General features: G+C 44.0%; 1 protein-coding gene across 5 annotated transcripts in view; it reads left to right on the plus strand.

Annotated features, from left to right (window-relative positions):
* Positions 1-22,437, plus strand: part of LOC307127619 (uncharacterized protein) — a 92,655-nt gene that overhangs the window by 47,335 nt on the left and 22,883 nt on the right. For 3 of the 5 annotated variants that reach the window (XM_079818965.1, XM_079818966.1, XM_079818964.1), the window contains 6 exons: positions 12,420-14,154; positions 14,388-14,465; positions 14,580-14,654; positions 16,733-16,876; positions 16,969-17,124; positions 21,213-21,299. In XM_079818965.1, coding sequence (XP_079675091.1) covers positions 12,431-14,154; positions 14,388-14,465; positions 14,580-14,654; positions 16,733-16,876; positions 16,969-17,124; positions 21,213-21,299 — 2,264 coding nt within the window. In that variant the 5' untranslated portion in view covers positions 12,420-12,430. Of the gene's footprint in view, positions 1-7,404; positions 7,443-9,830; positions 9,959-12,419; positions 14,155-14,387; positions 14,466-14,579; positions 14,655-16,732; positions 16,877-16,968; positions 17,125-21,212; positions 21,300-22,437 lie in introns of those variants that run through there. The other 2 variants (XM_079818967.1, XM_079818968.1) reach the window with 2 other exon arrangements.

Here is a 22,437-nt window from a genome sequence, read left to right on the forward strand (position 1 = left end):
CATCACCTAGAGGTGCGTGGAAAGCCCCAAGGGCAGCCACGTACACCTTCAGGGTGGACGGGGTAAGACCGGCGGAGAAGCGATCTTGGAGGAACTCCAGCACTGAAGCCACTGGGCAGTTAACTGGATCCACCTCACGCTCTCTACACCAAGTGGAAAATACATTCCACTTGAGGCTGTACAGTCTCCTGGTAGAAGGAGCCCTGGAGCTGAGTAAGGTCTCGACTACCTCTGCTGACAGGCCCGCCTCTAGGTACCGAGCCCCCTCAGGGGCCAGACCCAGAGGCTCCACAACTCTGGCCGGGGGTGAAATATTGTGCCCCCTGCCTGAGAGAGCAGATCCCTCCTCAGAGGAACCTGCCACGGAGAGCCGTCTAGCAGAGTTATGATGTCCGAGAACCATACTTGAGTGGGCCACCGGGGTGCTACTAAGAGCAGGCTGATGCCCTCCCGGCGGACCCGCTCCAGAACTCCCGGGAGCAGAGCGATCGGGGGAAATGCGTACAGACGCAGCCTCGGCCACGTCTGCATCATGGCGTCCAGTCCCAACGGGGCTGGATGCCTGAGAGAGAACCACAGTGGACAGTGGGACGTCTCTCGAGACGCGAACAAGTCCACTTCCACTGGGCCGAATCTCTCGCACATGGCCTCCACCACCTCTGGGTGGAGTCGCCACTCCCCGGGCCTCAGCCCCTGCCTCGACAGGATGTCTGCTCCCTGGTTTTGGTCCCCGGGAATGTATATCGCCCTGAGGGACGATAACTTCCCCTGGGACCACAGGAGGATATGATGCGCCAGTCTGCATAGAGGGCAGCCCCCTGGTGATTGAGATACGTGACAACCGAAGTGTTGTCTGAGCGTATCAGGACATGGTGGCCGCGGAGGTCCGGGTAAAAGCTCCTCAGAGCTTTGTAGACCGCCAGCATCTCCAGGCAGTTGATGTGCCATGAAGAATGCCGGGTCTCCCACAGACCTCTCGCAAAGCGGCCTTCCATGACCGCGCCCCAACCAGTGAGGGAGGCATCTGTTGAAACGGCTTTCCGGCAACATGATGCTCCCAGCACTGGCCCCTGGGACAGGAACCAAGGTTTCCGCCATATGACGAGGGAACGAAGGCATCTGCGCGTTACCCTGATCATACGAAACGGATTTCCCCTCGGGGAAAACCCCTTGGCCCTCAGCCACCACTGTAGGGGTCTCATATGCAGCAGGCCAAAAGGTATCACGTTGGACGCTGCTGCCATGAGCCCCAGCAGTCTCTGGAACTGCTTCACAGTGAGGCTGCGGCCTGGCTTCACTCTGGAGACCTTCGCCAGTATGGATTCCACGCGTGCGGGAGACATACGTGCCCGCATCGACGTGGAATCCCACACGACTCCCAGGAACGTGGTCCTCTGGGAGGGCGTCAACACGCTTTTCTTCGTGTTGAGTCTCAGCCCCAAGCACCTTATGTGGACCAGAACGACATCTCGATGCCGAACCGCCATCTCGCGCGATCTGGCCAGTATGAGCCAGTCGTCGATGTAATTTAGTATACGGATGCCCTGGAGTCTCAGCGGAGCCAGTGCTGCATCCATACACTTGGTGAAGGTGCGAGGGGAGAGTGCCAGGCCGAAGGGAAGAACCCGATATTGGTGCGCTTCGCCCCCGAAAGCGAACCTCAGGAACCTCCTGTGGGTTGGAAGGATGGAAATATGGAAGTATGCGTCCTTTAGATCTATCGTGACGAACCAGTCCTCGGACTGGATCTGACTCACGATGGCTGGAATTGTGAGCATCTTGAACCTGAATCTCCTCAGAGACCGATTCAGGAGCCTGAGATCTAATATCGGACGCAACCCACCATCCTTCTTGGGAACTATAAAGTACCGGCTGTAGAACCCGGAGTCCCTGCTCGCCAACGGAACCCGCTCTATGGCTTCCTTGGCTAACAGGGCCTGTACTTCTTGTTCCATAACCCGAACCTGCTCTGGGCCGACCACAGTCCGGACCACCCCGTTGAACTTCGGGGGAGGAGAACCGAACTGTAGTCTGTAACCCAGCTCTACAGTCTGCAGGACCCATGTAGATACACTCGGAAGGCATGTCCATGCGCCAAGATAATCTACTAAGGGAACCAGCCTCTCGAGGCTGGCCACGGGTGTCAACCGAGCCTCGTTGCCCCTGAAGCGGCTGACCGGCAGGGAGAAGTCGGGAACGATTTTCGGTGGGTGCACACGTTTGCTGTCCAGCCACAAGTCCTGTTGGAGGCAGCGAAGACAACACGCGTGTGCGGGAGATCAGTGAGGCCCGAAGCGTCTGTGACGGCGGGAACACAGCACTGATCTCCCAAGAGCTCCGGGGGGAAGACGACCTCTGTCGTTCCAACCCGGGGGGGGGGCAGCTCTGAGCGATCCAGCCGCAGCTAGGACCGCTTAGTGGCAGCCTTCTTCGCCTGAAGGACGGTCCTCAGATCGACCTTAGGCTCTGAAGGCTTGCCACGAGAGCGCCGCCTCTTTTGCCAGGCTCCCTCAGGAGGGGCGCGAGAAGCAACGCTCTCTTTCTGCACCTGCCGGTGCGAGGAGCTAGTAGACGGCCGAGGCTGTCCCTTTGAGACAGCCTTCCCCGAAGAGCTGGATCGACGAGGGAGATACTGCTGGAAGGCCGCCGCTTGTTTTCTCACCTCCTGGAACCTCTCGACGACGGTGTTAACCGCACCGCCGAAAAGCCCAGAAGGCGAGACCGGGGAATCTAGGAGAAAGTGTTTCTCTCTCTCCTTCATCCCCGACAGGTTTAACCAAAGATGCCTCTCCACACACACCATACCCACCATGGAGCGGCCGATGGAACGGGCCGTCTCCTTGGCGATGCGGAGAGACAAATCGGTGGCCTTCCTGAGTTCGAGGACATCGTCCGGAGACGGGCCCCCGCCCTCGTCGAGCTCCTTGAGGAGGTCGGCCTGGTAGGCCTGCAACACCGCCATAGTGTGCAGGCAACTACCAGCCCGCCCAGCCGCCATATATGCCCTCCCTACCAGCGCTGATGTATCACGCGCTGGTTTGGCGGGCAATACCGGGGTCTTCAGGGACGAAGCGGCCTCGGGAGAGAGGTAGCTCGCGAGAGCCTCCTCTACCCTCGGCAGTGTCCCATAACCCTGTTCGGCCGCCCCCAGTACGTTACCGAAGTCGAGTACTGGAGGGCTGGTTAGTCTGGCCGAATAGGGTTTATCCCAGGACCTACACAACTCATTGTGTAGGTCCGGGAAAAAAGGCAGACCCCGGCGTGGAGGTTGAGGCTTGCGCCTGAAGAACCGTTCATCCAGCTTACTGGGCGGCTGGATTTCCGGTTCTTCCTGCGGCCAATGGATGTTTAACTTGGCCACAGCGCGTGTCAAAACCTCCACTAGCTCCTCTGGAGCGGGTGCATGAAGCGATGGCTCAGGCTCTACTGCACCCGCCTCGACGCTCAGCACATCCGACTCCTCAGAGCCAGACAGCTGAAGCATCGGGTTCTCCGCCCCGCGGGAAGAAGCCGCATCGCGGGCTTCCGCACGGACCGGGAGAACATCGGAGTACTCGGACGAGGATAGGGAAAGTGCCTCAGCAGTCCCATATCCTGTCACGAGGTCCCGCTGCGAGCCCCATGATCTACGGCGCCGCCGTGCCTCAGCAACAGCGGGCCCAGAACCCTGGGGCTCGCGGGCTTGGCCGGTCTCGCTGAACACAGCCAGCCGTGAGCGCAACACCCTGAGCGGCAGCTTTTCACACTCGCTACAGGCGGCTCCCTCGAAAGCCGCCTTAGCGTGCTGCACACCCAGGCATTGTACACACAAAAGGTGTGTGTCCGTGCCCGAAATGAATCGCGGACACGGGTGCACACACCTTGTGAACTGTTGCTCACTAGCCATCTTGTAGGGATATATTTGTGACAAAACAACACCAAATAGACAGACAATTTTTACATATAGCGCTTCGCTGAAGAGCAAAAAAGCTAATGTGTGTTTGCATCAGCTTCCGTTTTGTATCTTCCGGGTATGCCGTCATCTACTACGTCACGACGCACCACCAATCAGATTGGCTTGATTTCATTCATACTTCAGATGCGTAACGCTGTGGGCGTTCCCCAGAGTGTTGTCACTCGACGACGCAGTTCGAGTTCCCTCGAAGGGGAACCAAGGGTTAGAGGGAGTAGCTCGTGCTGGCCTAAAAGAAAGAGGGCAGATACTGTCTAGACATGAAGTTAAAGTGGAGCATAAAGTGTCAGTTGCAGTGTTAACATCCATAGAGGAGAATTGTGTGGATGAGGGAAGGGAGGATGACAGAGCAGAGGAGAGATGAGAAGGAGAGAGTGAGTGCAGGTTTCGCCTGAAAGTAACTGGTGGAGGAACTGGTGGTGCGTGAGTAGTAAGTTGAAGATTAAATGTGATGAAGAAATGATCTGAGATGTGTAGAGGTTTGACCAAAATGTTGTCAGTAGAGCAGCTACGTGTGTAAATGAGGTCCAGATGGTTACCAGATTTGTGGGTATGTGAAGTGATGAGGCGTTTGAGATCGAATGAAGCTTGGAGGGTGTGGAAATCTGAAGCATAAGATTTGTCCAGGTGAATGTTGAAGTCGCCGAGTACTATGAGTGGGCAGCCATCCTCTGGAAATGAGGACAGCAGAACATCTAGTTCATCAACAAAGGTGGTCAATGGACCAGGGGGGCGGTAAATGACTACAATATGGATTTTAGTGGGAGTTGTAAGCGTAATAGCATGATATTCAAATGTGTTGTTATTGCAAAGAGCTGTGTGAGATGAGTATTTCCAATTGTTAGAAATGAGAAGACCCGTGCCACCACCCCTCCTAGTCTGGCGAGGGGTGTGGGAGAAAGAGAAGTTATTAGAAAGAGCAGCAGGTGTTGCTGAGTCTTCTGGACGGACCCAAGTCTCAGTCAAGGCCAGGATTTTTAGAGCGGATTGAGTGGCAAAGGCTGGAATGAAGTCAGCTTTATTGACAGCTGTCTGACAATTCCATAGCCCCACAGAAAAAGAAAGAGAGGGAGGGGCATTAGAGGAGGAGGACGTAGATTAGCAGTGTTACGGTGCCGTCTATGTGTACGTGTAATAGTGGGGCGTGGTTGAGAGATAACGGGAATGGAGTAGACGCACATGGTTAGAGAGAGGAAAGGAAGATGAAAGGAGACAAGAATGGATATAACTTAGTGCCTTATCGGAGTCCTTGCCTCGGAGGAGTCGCGCAGAGGAAGAGTCGGATACAGATGTCTTTACCCGCGTCGGTCTTCACACGCGGAGGCTGAAAACGCGGGCTGAACGCTTCTGCTGACGCTTCCGCGCCAGCTATGGAACACTCGTTAAATAGATACTATTTGCTGCTGAGTGAGCTCAGCTGGCTCTGATAATTAGACTTAAACGCGCAGATGATAGCCCGTGAATGGCTTCAGATCAATACCAATTTCTGCCTGGATAGGGCAACTTAAGTGCAAAACGCTCGCTCAGTAATAACAAAGTAAAATCTTATTCAAATGCAATTTACTATGACAGTAATAAATTACTGACAGACAGAATAAAATACAATAATAGTAGGAGAATCAACACTGTTCTAGCAAGTAGCTACAACTTTAAGCCGTGCAACAGAACTAAAGAATATGTTCAAAACTTACATGCGCGCTCTCCCGACCTGCTTCAAACGGCGTTCGTTTCCCCATCAAGTTCATACCATACCAACTTTATTTGTTAAGCACTTTATAACAACCACAGTTGACCAAAGTGCTGTACAGAAAACACATATGTACAATTAATAACCACAGAATAAAAGCAATCAAAATAACAAATTATATCATTTAAATAAAATAAAGTCAACCTCTTACTAAGTGTCAAAAGCCAAAGAGAAAAGATGGGTTTTAAGAAGGGTTTTAAAAACAGATAGAGAAGAGGCCTGCTTAACATGCAAAGGGAGATCATTCCATAGTTTTGGGGCCGACACAGCAAAGGCACGGTCCCCTCTGAGCTTACGGTTAGTTTTAGGCACAGTCAAGAGCAGCTGTTCATCTGATCTGAGAGAGCGGCCGGGTTTATAAGAGTGTAGAAGCTCAGAGAGGTATGGCGGGGCAAGACCATTTAGTGATTTAAAAGCAAATAACAGAATTTTAAAACGGATCCTAAATTGAATAGGCAGCCAGTGTAAAGAAGCTAAAATAGGGGAAATGTGCTCATGTTTACGTGTGCCCGTTAAAAGACGTGCTGCTGCATTTTGTATCATCTGGAGACGGGTGATGGAGGACCCACTAACCCCCACATATAACGAATTACAGTAGTCCAGCCGTGTAGTTACAAAGGCGTGGATTACAGTTTCAAAATGTTGTCTTGACAGAATTGGCTTTATTTTGGCCAGCTGCCTCAAATGAAAGAAGCTTGATTTGACAACAGCTTTGATCTGACTGTCAAATTTAAGCTCAGGATCCACTTTTACTCCTAAATTTGTGATACTAGGTTTAATATAGGGTGCCAAGGAGCCCAGATCTACAGATGGGGTCCCAGTGGTGCCTCCAAAAACCATCACTTCTGTTTTTTTATCATTAAAATTTAAAAAGTTAAGTGCCATCCAGGCCTTTATGTCGTCGAGACAATCGAGCAGTTGTCCAACTGAATTATCATTTTTCTTTTTTAGAGGGACATAAATCTGACTGTCATCTGCATAACAGTGGAATGAAATGCCGTACTTTCTAAGTATGGAACCAAGTGGCAGCAAATACAGAGAGAAAAGTAGAGGGCCGAGGACTGAGCCCTGTGGGACCCCACACAGAAAAGGAGCAGAGGAGGATACAGAGTCACCTAAGCTAACACAAAAAGTTCGATCCGCTAAGTATGACCTAAACCACTCCAGAGCTATGCCCCTAATGCCCACCCACTGCCTTAAACGTGAAATCAATATTTTATGATCCACTGTATCAAATGCAGCAGTTCAGATCTAAGAGCACAAGGATAACATAGTCACCAGAGTCAGTAGCTAAAACTCTTAAAAGAGCAGTTTCAGTGCTGTGCAAGGTTTTAAAGCCAGACTGGAAAACCTCGAGTATATTATGTTCCTCCAAAAAGGCCAATAATTGACTGTACACAATCTTCTCCAGGATTTTTGAAAGGAAAGGCAATTTGGAAATAGGCCTAAAATTTGCAAGAACTGACGGATCTAGAGCAGGTTTTTTAATCAGCGGTTGAACTACTGCATGTTTTAAAATTTCAGGGACCACACCTGAGGTCAGACTACTATTTATAACTGCAACAACAGATGGTCCTATAGTGGGAAAAACCTCCTTAAAAAGTCGAGGGGGGACAGCATCATTTGGAGAACCCGATGGCTTCAAATGACCAACAACCTCCTCTAAAGAGGAAAAAGTTACCTGCTCAAAATGATCAAAGACAGCCGAGCAGGGGACAGAGACTGAAGGGTCTGGAGCTGAAGGTACAATTTGAGACCTAATAGAAGTGACCTTATCAATAAAAAAGCAAAGGAAGTTTTCACACATAGCAGGGGATGCCTCCATATAAGCATTTTGCGGGGCATTTAGAAGTGAGTCAATGGTGTTAAACAAAACACGGGGCTTGTGACAATTTGCCAGAATAATATCTGAGAAATGTTTTCTTTTAGCATCTTTCACAGTTTCCTGGTAATGACGCCAGCAATCCCTTAACATTTGAAGAGACACCTGCAGTTTGTCCTTCTTCCACTTGCGCTCAGCTCTACGGCACTCACGTCTGGCAGCATGAGTCATGTCATTTAGCCAGGGCTCAGATTTAGTTTTAGGCTGCCTAGATTTTAATGGAGCCACAGTGTCTAAAACAGTTTGGCAGGTGGAGTGAAACCATGAGCTAAGCTCATCTGTGTGCCATACAGACTGAGGAGTGATGGAGTTCTGACTGAAAGCAACCGAGAACTGAACAGCAGTGGAAGGGTTAATCATGCGACAGCGCCGTGCAATAGTGCGAGGTTTAACTGTATGACAGGCAAGAGTAGTCTCAAATAATACAGGCATATGGTCAGAAAACACTGCGTCACAGATCTCTAGACTAATAACAGGCAAACCATATGATAAAACAAGATCAAGTGTGTGTCCATGTTCTTGTGTGGGTCCAGACACAGATTGTACAAGATTAAAAGAATTAATGAGGTTTAAAAAACCCTTTGCCATTGGCTTGTCAGGACAACACACATGAACATTAAAATCCCCAACAATAAGTACATGATCATATTTAGGCATGATTTCAGCCAAAAAATCAGAAAAATCATTTAAAAAGTCCTTATTGTACTTGGGGGGCCGATAGACCACAGCGCACAACACTGTGTGAGAGCGACCAATCTCACATAAACTCAGTTCAAAGCTGCTGAAAGCGGATGACAGCAATATCTGCTTACATTTATAATGACTCTTATATACAATCGCTATTCCTCCTCCTCGGCCAGATTTTCGCGGGGAGTTAAAATAGCAGCAGTCATGGTGTAAAAATTCAGTGAAAGCGCTAGACTCACCATCACTCAGCCATGTCTCAGTTACACAGAGGAAATCCAATCCTCGGGACGTGAAAAAATCCTTTAATACAAAAGTCTTATTAGCTAGGGATCTAGCATTTACCAGCCCAAACCTGGCAGTAACCGGCGGGTCCACGGCGCTGGATGTTCGCGAAACCTGACACAGAGACCGCAAGTTGCTGTGATTTACTCCGCGCCAGCGGCGACAAGGAGAGCAGGTGCCACGGGGCTGGAACACCTCTTCTGAGCCGTCGACAGGTATCAGCCAGGCGTCGACAGGGTCCAGCGGGCATCGAGGAATAACGAGGCTAGGCACGACTCCAAACTCAGTCCAAGAAGGCCTAGAACAACATGCAAAACGGGCCTTTAACCTCACCAGCCGGCTGCTGCGTTTTCCCCGGCGGCAAGTTCACATGTTGGTAGAACTCTGGCAAAACTGTCTTTTAGTTTGCGTGGTTGAAGTCACCACTATGATGTTTGTTGTTCGCTTATAGCACTGTACAGCTCACGAAGCGCGTCCTTAGCGTTTGCACATGGGGGAATGTAAACCGCAACAATAACAATGGCCATGAACTCCCGTGGCAGATAGAATGGTTTACACTTTACACACATAAACTCCACCAGCGATGAACAGTGTTTTGACACTACCACAGCATTGTTACACCATTATTTGTTGATGTACACACATAAGCCACCCCCCACGAGTCTTACCAGACAGTGATGAGTCTCTATTCGCTCGGTAGCAAGTAAGCCAGTCTTCTGTCTCCTCTCACACCGCTTCTGTCGTCGCTTTGTGCGGGTAGCATCAGTGGGTGAGGCCGAAGTCTCAGGGTCTGACTTCAGCAGCAAACAGAGGCCTCGTAGCTTCTCAGTAGTCGCCGGCGAAAGCTGATGTTTGTACACACTGCCGATTTCCAGAAGGCTCTAGCGATCATAGATGTGTTTCTGAGTGTTTATCTGATTATTTTGCGGCAAATTGAGACTGTTTGAAGACGAGAAGACGAGACTTAACAGACGTAAAAGCACCATTTTTAGGACCTGGGGCCTAAACTTAGCCATTATGTTTAGACTGTGTCTTAAGAACTAATTTGACACACTTGTAATTAATCAAGAGGTAATCAGTCTTACTTTTCTGATTCAAATTAGACCATCTAACTTTTTATGTAACTGACTTTAAAAAGTTAAGAACAGTCTTGAAGAAAAAAATAGATGACTAACTTTTAAGACTAGTCTAAGCAGTTTATGCAACCGGTCCCCGGAGTATCTGTCTTAAAATGTCTAAAATAAGGTTTTCCTTAATTTTTTTTTAAAAAGCCATAAAATGTCTTAAATTCAGATTCAGTGGATCTTAAATATTTTTGGTCACATTACCCGGAACATTTCCCCTGTCTGATGGACACAGTGACTGTTATCATTGGACAAACCGCAGATCCACCCAGAAACATACTGAGGTAAAAATTCAACATGATTAGTTTATGTCTGATATAGGCCTATAGTTAAATAATATACCATGACAAGGGAGCTATTTTGCTGAGTATTTTCACGAGTGCACGTTACATTGATTTTAGTTCAACAAACAAGTCGTAAAGTTACTAACATTTTAGACACACTATTGACTGTTTTGTTTAGTTTCACCAACGAAAATAGTTCCAAACAAAGATGTCCGCAGAAGTAAGCTATTTCGCGTTTTCTAAGAGCAACACTTCTCATTTTGTTTTGTTACAGCGCTTTGAACCAGTCGGTTGAAATGAAGTGACTTACCGCCACCTACGGGTGGTTTAGTTTAGTTAAAATTATGCGTTTAAACATTTCTTATTTGTATAGACCTATTACATTTTTTATTTAAAACAATCTCATAACATATTTTTTGCAGTCATAATTTTGCACCGTAAATTATTTAATTTGATTGGTAACAGCCCTATAGTGCATTTTTGAATTTTTTGATAAATATTTTTTTAAGATGATAGAGCACTGATGGAAATATTGCTTCAGAATGATTTGATATGCTATTTTACTTTATGCAATATGTGTGTAAAATGACCATAAATAAAAGAAAAAAGAATTGTACTAATGGGAGTAGTAATTGGCAACATTTTCATTAGAATATCTAATATTTCATGGGAATATTGATGTATAATTTATTTTCCTGTTAACTTCTTCCAAAATGCCTTATTTACATTGCTTTGTGCTTTTAAGTTGCTCCACTATGATGTCCACTACAGTGGACGTATGAAATCAAGGTCCTGTTTAGTAACATAAGTACGTTTAGTAAGTCATATTCTGATTTTGAAACCCCATAACAATTTCCTGAGATATTGATTCACAACAAACTATTTGAAAATCAGTCAGATTTAAATGGTAATTGCAAAATATAATCATATTTCCATAAGAATGTAAATTTTGTTAATTCAGTCAGTGCCAGTCATATTGAGAGACAGAAGAGGGAGTGGTCATGGTGAAACCTCCAAAATGTTATCTCTGAAAATCCCTGAATGTGCTCTTTACAGGACACCCAGACTTAAAACTGTGAAAAAAATCCTATAATATAATAGATACATTTACATAATACTTAAATTTCACACAAGGTGGTATTAAAAAGGTCTTAAAAAGTCATACATTTAACTTGTTCATATCTGTAGACACCCTGTAACACGTTATAAAGTAAAATATCTAGTTTCTGGCAGACCGCCTTCCGTATTCAACTTACGCAAAAAGCGTAGGCTAACTGGCGCTACGATAACATTGGAGTAGCGTGATCATTTTGAACTGCAAGAGGCGTTACACTTTTTGCGCAAGTTGAATACAGAAGGCGGTCTAGAAATTTTACTTCATAAAGGTTTAAATTAGGATATTTTTCTTACACAAACCCATCGATTCGCTTCAGAAGGAAGCTTTATTCCTTTAATAATTACTTTTCCATTACTTTTATAATGGATGGATGGATGCACTTTTTTTGGGCTTCAAATTTTGGGCTGCCATTCACTGCCATTATAAAGCTTGGATTAGCCAGGACATATTTTAATATAATTCCAATTGTATTCGTCTGAAAGAAGAATGTCATATCCATCCTCATCTTGGATGGCTTGAGGGTGAGTAAACTGAGAGAATTTTCTTTTTGGGTGAACTATCCCTTTAATCCTGCATCCTTATGGACATTTTTGTCTTTTTCATGTTTTTCATTTTAAAAAAATATAATTTTGTGTTAATGCCAATTGCATACATTTTTGCACAAGTGTGTATTTTTTGTTGGAATTTTACTATTTCACACCCATTTCCTTTAATAAATCTGTTTTGCACTAGGTAAAACAAGATAGTTCCTCTCAGCACCTTTTGGACAAAAATGTCCCCATTTAAACCCATTACAATTGCAATTTTAAATCCCAGTGCCATTTAAAAATGATGCAATCTTTGTTAGGCTTTCATTCTGTTGGTAAGGATTCAAAATTATGATTAATATTTTTTTACCAGATGGTGCTATTTTCTCAGGTTTGGCCTATAAAGCAAATACTCACTTTATTCCTGTTTTCTGGTTCTGCATATTAAAGTAAATTATATATTTGGTAAATTATGCAGCCATAATTGTGTGGGTGTGTTGGTATGGATGTCAGAGTGTGGTTTGTATGTGTGTAATAAAAAAAATTGTGTGTGTGTGCATGTGTGTACTTGTAATATTTGAGAGAGAAAAACTCTACATACTGCAAATCACAAATCCAACCACTGTGCACCAGTGGAGCTTTGCTGGCATCTAAAGCCGGGCATACACAGTGCAATTTTTGCTGTCGTACGAGCTCGCAGTCACTTAGTGTAAATAGCAATTATCGCTAAGAAAATATGCTATTTTCAGTTAGTGTAATAGAATCTAGTTGCCTTTTTTTTAAACCATTAAAGTCAATAATTTGTGTTTTTCTGTAGATTGGAGTGGCATGATTCTTCTGTACAAGTCTTCAGTCATTGATAAATGTAGCTTTGTTCCTGAGTATAACCATATATCTGCTGAACGTGTGGAACTGGCTGCCCGTTACACTGAACCAGTGATCATTCAGAGGAGCAAAAAGCAGACTGAGAAATACTATCGTGAACATGTGAAGTCTGCTCACGCTTCTGGAAAAAAAACCTCATCTCAATTGTTATCAAATGACAAGAATCAGAGCGTCAGACTAGACCAGCTGTTCAGTCCCGACAGTGATGGTAACACACCAAAAACTGTGATTCTTAGCGGGGATTCTGGAAGAGGTAAATCCTTCACGTTACAGAAGATCATGTTGGACTGGGCATCTGGAGAACTTTACTCTGAAAACTTCGATGTCGCTTTTCTGTTGAAGTGTGAAGAGCTGAAGTGTATTTCTGATGTGAAGAGCTTGATTGATCTCTTGAGCAGGAGTTGCAGTTTAACATCAGATCAGATCTCACAGATACTAGAGTTAACACCAGAGAAAGTCCTCTTCCTCATTGATGGAATGGATGAGTATGTATTTCATCCACCCATTCATTTCATGTTACATCACGCTAATCTATTCAAGAGAGTGCCACCTATAGTTATTCTCAGGAACCTGTTGAGGGGAATCTTGCTGCCTAAATCATTCATGCTTGTCACCACAAGATCTATAGCTGATGATTCAGTGATGAATCTCCTCAAGGGACCACAGCGTTTCACTGAGATTGTGGGCTTCTCTGAGAAAGGAGTGCAGGAGTACTTCCACAAGATCTTTCAGGATGAGCAACTCTTCAGGAAAACATATGAGAGTGTGAAAGCAAACGAAGGCCTTCTGACTGCCTGCTCTGTGCCTTTGCTGTGTTGGATGGTTTGTTTTTGTCTGAAGAAGCACTTTACGTATGATGATCATGTGATGGCAGAACTAAAGACAACCACTTCCATATATGTGCACTGTGTGTCCTCTCTACTGGAGCATCATGGCCAGAGTCAGTCTGTCCTCACCATGCTGAGGAGTCTGGGTCAGCTGGCAGAGAGAGGGATGAAGAAGCGAGAAGGTCTTTTTGTAGAGAAGAGTGTGACTGCGACTGGCTCAGATCCTGCTACTGGTCTGTTCTTGTGTAAAGATAGTCTGAAAAGAAAAATCAGACAGGAGCCAGTGTTCAGGTTTATGCATCCAAGCTTTCAGGAGTTCTTCACAGGTCTTTATTATGTTTTACTGGATGATAAAGAGTCCTTGGGAAAAGTCAGTGCACTGTTGAACTCGCTGAAATATCAGGGTATAATCAACAGACCATCTCCAGAAAGAAGATCAAATCCCATCCCTTCAGTCATGATGTTTCTCTGTGGTCTCTTTAATGAGAAGGTGAGCAGCTCACTCTTTAAAAAGATCAAGTGGACTGTTCCTCACACCATGAAACTGAAGAAAGGCCTGCAGGATAGTATCTTTACAATGAAAAAACAGCATGGATGTGAACTGTTTTCTCTACACTGTATGTATGAGCTCCATGATGAGGTGTTCATGAGGAGAGCTTTGGCAGATTGGGTATCCATGGATCTGTCTAACATTTCCCTGAGAAGCACAGACTGTTGGGTGCTGCTGTACTGTCTTCAGTGCTGTCCACACATCAGAGAACTGAACCTCATGTACTGTGATTTAACAGCTGATCAACTCAAGATTCTTCAGCCGGCACTCTGCATGTGTGAGACACTGAGGTTAGTGTGATGCATGGAGAAACACGTATAGACTGAATCTTCTTGATTGATACTCTTTAAAATTAAAATAATATTACTAAATATTTTTACTTAAATTATTTTGAGTTTTTCTGTGGTATGTAGGGCAGTGATGTGTCACATATGCATTGTTGTGCACATGCATTATAAACTATATGTTGCTTTTCTTTATCCTGAACACTCATATCTGTCATTGACCAATATATCATGTTTAGGTTTTCAGTGGAGCACCTGTCAGAAGTTGGAGATGTGATCCAGATTCTTGGTGAATCAAGAATCTTGAGAGAGCTCAAGTAATTTTAAAAGACAACATCCATTTAAAATACAGTAATATGAAATATAAAACTAGTTGTTTGAACATAAGATATTAGTTGTTTAAAGCGTTATCTGTTCTTCTGACATGGTAGAGTTCAAGAGGATGAGAACAGTGCTGAGAGTCCCAGATGGTCACTTGATCTGTCAGTCACATGTGGAAATGTCTTGTAAGAAACTTTTGCACATACAATATAATCTTTATTTTGAAGAATAATTTATAAAAAATTATATAATCTTGTAAAAAAATTGTTGTTTCAGAAGAACAGAAACACTATATTGCCAAAACCTTTGGGACGTCTGCCTTTACATGCACATGAACTTTAATGACATCCCATTCTTAATCCGTAGGGTTTAATATGGAGTTGCCCCTCCCTTTGCAGCTATAACAGCTTCAACTTCAGCTTCTCTTCTGGGAAGGCTTTCCACAAGGTTTAGTAGTGTGTTTATGTGAATTTTTGACCATTCTTCTAGAAGCGCATTTGTGAGGTCAGGCATTGATGTTGGACGAGAAGGCCTGGCTAGCATTCTCCTCTCTAATTCATCCTTAAGGTGTTCTATCGGTTGAGGTCAGGACTCTGTGCAGGCCAGTCAAGTTCCTCCACACCAAACTTGCTCATTGATGTCTTTATGGACCTTGCTTTGTGCACTAGTGCACAGTCATGTTAAAACAGGAAGGGGCCATCCCCAAACTGTTCCCACAAAGTTGGTAGCATGAAATTGTCCAAAATGTCTTGGTATGCTGAAGCATTAAAGGGTTAGTTCACCCAAAAATTTAAATTCTGTCATTAATTACTTACCCTCATGTCGTTCGACACCCGTAAGACCTCCATTCATCTTCTGAACACAAATGAAGATATTTTAGTTGAAATTTGATGGCTCGGAAAGGCCTTCATTGGCACAATGTACTTTACCCTCTCAAGACCCATAAAAGGTACTAAAGACGTTGTTACAAAGTCCATCTCATTACAGTGGTTCTACAATAACTTTATAAAGCAACGATAATCATTTTTGTGCGCAAAAAAACACTAAATATTGACTTGTATAGTGATGACCGATTTCAAAACAAGGCATCATGAGGCTTCGAAGCGTTATGAATCAGCAAGTCGAATCATGATTCGGATCGCGTGTCAAACAGCCAAACTGCTGAAATACGTGACTTTGGCGATCTAAACCACTGAATCGACTCACTGATTCATAATGCTTCGAAGCTTCATGATGCCTTGTTTTGAAATCGGTCATCACTATATAAGACGTTATTTAGGGTTTTTTTGCGCACAAAAACTATTATCGTCGCTTTATAAAGTTATTGTAGAACCACTGTAGTGAGATGGACTTTGTAATGACGTCTTTAGGACCTTTTATGGGTCTTGAGAGTGTACAGTGCATTGTGCCAATGGAGGCCTTTCTGAGCCATTGGATTTCAACTAAAATATCTTCATTTGTTTTCCGAAGATGAACGGAGGTCTTACAGGTGTCAAACGACATGAGGGTAAGTAATTAATGACAGAATTTTCATTTTTGGGTGAACTAACCCTTTAAGAGTTCCTTTCACTGGAACCCTTGAAAAACAACCCCACACCATAATCCCCCTACACCAAACTTTACACTTTGCACAATGCAGTCAGGCAAGTACCGTTCTTCGGGCAACCGCCAAACCCAGACTAGGATTGCCAGACAGAGAAGCGTCATTCATCACTCCAGAGATCACTTGGTGATGTAAGGCTTGGATGCAGCTGCTTGGCCATGGAAACCCATTCCATGAAGCTCTCTACGCACTGTTCTTGAGCTAATCTGAAGGTCACACAAAGTTTGGAGGTCTGTAGCTATTGACTCTGCAGAAAGTTGGCGACTTTTGCGCACTATGCGCCGACCCCGCTCTGTGATTTTACGTGGCCTATCACTTCATGGCTGAGCTGCTGTTCCCAATTGCTTCCACTTTGTTATAATACCACTAACAGTTGACCGTAGAATATTTAGTTGTGAGGAAATTTCACGAATGGACCTATCACGGTACCACACTTGAATTCATGGAGCTCCTGAGAGCGTGTGTTCTTTCACAACTGTTTGTAGAAGCGTCTGCATGCATAGGTGCTGGATATTATACACCTTTGGCCATGGAAGTGACTGGAATACCTGAATTCATTGATTCGGAGGGGTGTCCCAATACTTTTGGCAATATAGTATCATTCATAGTGAGTGAAAAGTGCTGTTATCAAATGTTTATGTGTGTCTCTGTCTGTTTCAGGTTATCTTTGAGCTCCTCAGAGAAGAATCCCTCATTTCCAGCAATCGTAAACATCAGTCTTACATGTTCACACTCAGAGATTTCCAGCAGTGATTGGACACTCTTCTTACAGACACTCAGCAAAGCAAGAAAACAAGCAGAAGAGTAAGAAAAATATACATTTTGCCATGACTATATTTATCTCATCAGTAGCTTTAAAATGAATCATACATGTTGTGGTCAATACATTTGTGCAGCTCTTCAGCTCTTGAGGATCATGTCAGTTTGTTGCTGTCTTCATTTCCCTCTGTGGTTTTGAAGACGTTGGATCTGAAGATGTTCAGTCTGAATGAAAGCTGGGCTTCTGGTATCATTTCCCTCGTCCAGACCTACACCAGTCTACAGGAGCTCAGGTAAGAGCATTTGCTTTACTTCATAAAAGTGATTTTTGTCATATCCAAGTCATGGATACCAGATACTGTGGCCCCATTGGATGCTTAAGTCAAATATAAAAACATTTTAATTTATTTTCATTTGATAGAAAATATCAAACTGCATCATCTACACATAAATCTGCAACAAACAAAAAAACTCATGAACACACATAGAGTTAGTGCAACAGAAGGGACTAAGAATTGGCTTGAAACAACCCACATAGAAGGGGACGTTCTCCCGACCTTGCGCAACAGTCCCAAAGGATTCTCTAAAGGTGACGAAAATCCTGAACCTTTATAGAACATTAGGGATGTTCCTAAATCATCCTCTTTTGGTTATGAAAGTGCTTGCAGTTCAAGGATTCTTGTATGACTTTAGGGGGACGTTCCATTTTCGTTATTTTATGGTCACATAGCAACATTACAAAGAGGACATTTGGGATGTTAATAGAACGTTCCCACATGGTCATCTGTTGGTCATATAATAACGTTCGCGATATGACTTTAGGGTAACGTTACATTTTGGTTATTCTATGGTCACACAGCAACATTAGAAAGAGGATATTTGGGATTGTAACGTAGTTTGTTCGTGTGGGAAGAAGGAGGTGGGAACTGGCAAACATTTAAAAGACTAATTAAAAAAAATAATAATAACATAACCGGCGACAGCCCCTCACGGACGACTGCCGCCTACGTACAAAACAAACATAAACAAAACACAACATAAAATCCAGGCCTGGGGCCCGTTCTTCGTACGTTGCTTATTACATCTGAGATGATTTGACAGATCCCAGATCTTTTAATCGTGATAACTGATGTCTAGCTAATTTGGTTCTTCAGACGAATTTGCGGATTGGATTAAAATATCTGGATTAAATGATCTAAGATCACTGCGCGTTCTTGTGTTCCCTGAAGAGGGCAGATGCATCGATACTCGAAACCACGATCAGCAATGCAGCGATTGGCTGGCGTCAAGACAGCAACGTAATGACATCATATAATTAAAAAAGCCACCTGGCAAAAAACTTGACAAATTATACAATAAAAAACCCACGAATTTCTGGACCTTTATAAGGAAACAGCCAAACCACCAAACCAACATAAAAGTTATTATAGATAAATGATAAATGTTTTTTGTTTTTTAAACATGATTACCAATTATTTATATTCACGATTTTATACAGTATTTGTACACCCTTTACATTATTTCAATGTTGTAAATTAATTTTAATTCAATTTGGAGCAGATTTGTAACGTGACAGTATTAAAGTTTCTTAAGGGTCAAGATCAAATTATCTGCATCTCTTGCGCTGCATCAAGCCACTCCCATAATATCTGTGATCACTTAAATTAATGCACGGCTCAGAGTAACTATACAACATGTGTGTAAACCTCCAATAAAATTATGAAGTAATTATTCCATCGCAAATAAATCGCTCAATCAAGTGGCTGTGTCTATATTATTATATACAACATTATAATATTATATACATTCTCATATACATATATACAATATAACATTTTTATATTATTATTATTTAAAATTATTATTATTGCCCCTGGTTCAGTAATGAACTCTTGTAATAAAGTAGCAGTGGCTGGGACAGATTTTAAGTATCACCTCAAGATGCAATCTAATCCTGTTTACATGAAATAAGCCTGCTCATGAGCAGGTTTAAGCTTACGGACCTGTTACTATGACAGCAAGTCCAGGATGAGCTTCGAAGAACCAAACAATCCGAGATCATGTCAAATCGTCAACAATCAAATCCAGCTAACTGAGTTAGCGACGTACGAAGAACGGGCCCCTGGTCCTCTCTCATCCTTCACTGTCATCGCTCCTTCACACGAGGCTGATGCGGCACGCAGCTGGTGCTCATCATCACTAATGTCCCGCTCTCACGGTCCCTCAGCCTCACTGATCGCCACATACCCCAACGCCCAAAAAAATCTGGTCCGGTTCCCGGACACACTGCCGCTCGGTCCTCAGCCAGCCGAGAGGCTCTTCCTCACGGTGCCATGTGATGGCACTGGACGCTTGGTAGATGGCTCGATCCCCCTCCGCCCCCTGGCGGCCGGCAGTGGCTCCTCCTACAGAGGGAGCCGGCAGCGAGTCCCGCGCTCCCTGCTCCTCCCCTAAATTGTGGACGGCAGCAGGTTCCGGCTCACGGCAAGCGCCGGCAACTTCTCCGCTCCCTCTCGGACAGCAGCCACCCCACCTCGACCCAGGGGCACGGCAGCGAGCTCTCCGTCCCACCGGATCTCGCTCCAGCACCACCGCCTCGGGCAGCCACTCGCGGTCTTCATCCATCCGCGCTGCCCGACCTCCTCAGCACCGCAATCCCCCTCAGCAGCAAGGGCTCTTCCACAGCATGTCCCTCCTTCCTCCAAGGTTTCGGCACCAATGTAATGTAGTTTGTTTGTGTTGTAAGAAGGAGGCGGGAACCGCCGAACATTTAAAAGACTTTAATAAAATAAATCAACCAAATTATATAACCGGCGGCAGCCCCTCACGGACGACTGCCACCTACGTACAAAACAAACATAAACAAAACACAACATAAAATCCAGGCCTGGACCTCTCTCATCCTTCACTGTCGTCGCTCCTCCTTTATACTCCCGTCACTCCTCCATGAGACACGAGGCCAATGCAGCACGCAGCTGGCGCTCATCATCACTAATGACCGCCGCCTCGTCCCGCTCTCACGGCCCCTCAGCCTCGCTGCTCGCCACAGGGATGTTAACAGAACATTCCTACATCGTCATCTGTTGGTCATATAATAACGTTCCAGATATGTCTTTAGGAGAATGTTCCATTTTGGTTATTCTAAGGTCACATAATAACATTACAAAGAGGACATTTGGGATGTTAACAGAACGTTCTCATACGGTTCCCTGTTAGTCAGATGGGGATTTTTAACTCGGGACTGCGCTGCAACATATTTTGTTCAGTGCAGTGGTTTCTACACTACAGTCCCATAATGTTTGCAGGACCTTTCTGGGACGAACCTAGAATTGGTCTAGAATTGTTTTTTTGGTCCTATTTAGGTCGTTCCATCATATTTACTGAATACTTTCAGAAAATTTTTGAGTGAATCAATGTCCATCTTCATATTCAGAACATGCAAGTACCACACTTTATATTTTGTAAATGTACGCAAATCGCCTTTGTGAATGTGCTTGTTAGCACGCTGACGGCTAAAATGGCTAAAGTAATTTTTTGACTGTATTCACTGAGATCAGAGCTATGTCATTAGTTTTATTTTTAAGAAGCAATAAAAGTGCGCTTCTGAATTGTACAGGCGGTGAGCATTTTTTGGGTAACTTTAGCCACATTAACGCATTCAGACAAATTACACAAATTATAAAGTGCAGTACTTGTGTGTTCTGGATATGAGGTAGGATCACGAAGGGTTGGTATTGATCCATCTTTGAGAAGCAACTTGTGCAAATCCTGCGTTTTACTGACCCTCATTTGCAAAGCAGCCCAGTGTAAATTGAGTCACTCAAACAACAAATCTAATTAGGACCAAAAATTAACATTCTAGGTTGGTCCCCTAAAGGTCCTACAAACGTTATGGGAATATAGTGTAGAGGGAAGGTCCTATAGGAATGGTCCCCTAAACATTCATGCAACAAATAAAGCAATGACCATGAATGACTGTACAATGCTACAAAACAAAAGATAAGGGCGCATGGCAAACTGCTCCTGAACAAGCGCTGAGCAGCCGTCCAGACAGCCTCTTGCTCCATGCTTAAACCAGATCCTGTGACGAGCAACAGGTGCACTCAATTCCCAATCACCAGACCTGCAACGAAAAGAGAAAACCAAAACACCAACCAACACAACTTAACCCTAACAGTCCGCCAAATAACATCCCACAACCCTATATAGAACTCCACATTATGGCCGTCTCAGAACGTTACCAGGCGACGTCCTTGACACCACCGGGGACGTTCTGAGAACGTTCTGGGAACATCACATTTCTAGCGGGGAAATACTGAACAGTACCAAACATTTTGAAAGTATGTTATTGTGAAGACGTTTTTGTGCATCAATATTGCAGTGTCTGTGCTGGATTGCTGTTGGAGGAGGGCCTCCTATTACTGAAGAAATCACTGACGGAGCCACACTGCACTGTTATCATTGAAGGGTGTGTACTGTATGCTCAATAGCTATGTATTTTGACATACTTATCTAAAGATAAACAGTTTGAGGATGGTATTTTTATCTTCACTAAATTGAAATCATAAAACAAATGGGTTACTTGTACAATGTGCATATACATTATGGAGGACAAATCTACACATTTCTGAACTGTTTATCAAGTTTTTATCTTGTTTTAAGTTTTTACATATTTATCTTGTAAAGAGAGTGTTTATTTTTTATTTGTTTTATTTATTTTTTAATAAATCAGAATTAAGAATATTCTGTTGAATACAAAAATATTTGGAAGAATATGGGTGACCAAAGAGTTGATGGGCCCTATTGACTTCCATAGAATATATTTTCCATACTATTGAAGTCAATGAGCGTCCATCAACTGTTTGGTTACTTCTTTTGTGTTTTTTAGCAGAAGAAAGAAATTCATATAGGGTTGAGGGTGAGTAAATTATGACCAAATTTTTGGGGGAACTATCCCTATTTTATGTATTAAACATTAGGTTCCACATACCAGATAATTAATAAAATGAATGTAGAGCTGTTGAATGTAGTGTATAGCACTTTAGAGCGATTGAGAGAGGTGGTTTTGAAATACTGTCACCATTATCTGTCACATGTGCCCTGTGACTGTCCTTGGACTTTTATGTAGGAGTGTTTCCTGTGCTTTATTTGTAGTCAGGTTGTAGTCTTTCTTGTTAATTAGTTCTCCCCAGGTGTTTCCTATTAGCCACTCCCCCTTGTTACCTTGTTACCTTGTTTAGCTTGTTAGCCCGTGTTTAAATAGCCCTTGTATTTCACTTGTTCTCTGTCAGCTGTTGTATGTGATGGTGCCTTATCTCTTGTGCTATTGTTCTTTAGATTTAGATTTAGATTTATTCTTTATTGTCCTCAGTAGAGGAAATTCATTTCCACAGACTGTACCAGAAACAACATTCAACACGTATAACATCAACATACCTACAGAATACACAGAACACATATTTTGGTCACATAAGTAAACAAACAAAGATAGCATCAGCAGCAAAGACTGTATAAACCTGAAATTATACATTATTTAAATTCAGTGCTCTTATAGCTGAGAGTACAAAACTCTTTCCTAGGCGTGATTTCTTATGAGGCAGCTGTCT

Source organism: Gobio gobio, assembly GCF_949357685.1.
Source record: "Gobio gobio genome assembly, chromosome: 6".
In the NCBI taxonomy this organism is placed as follows: Eukaryota; Metazoa; Chordata; class Actinopteri; order Cypriniformes; family Gobionidae; genus Gobio; species Gobio gobio.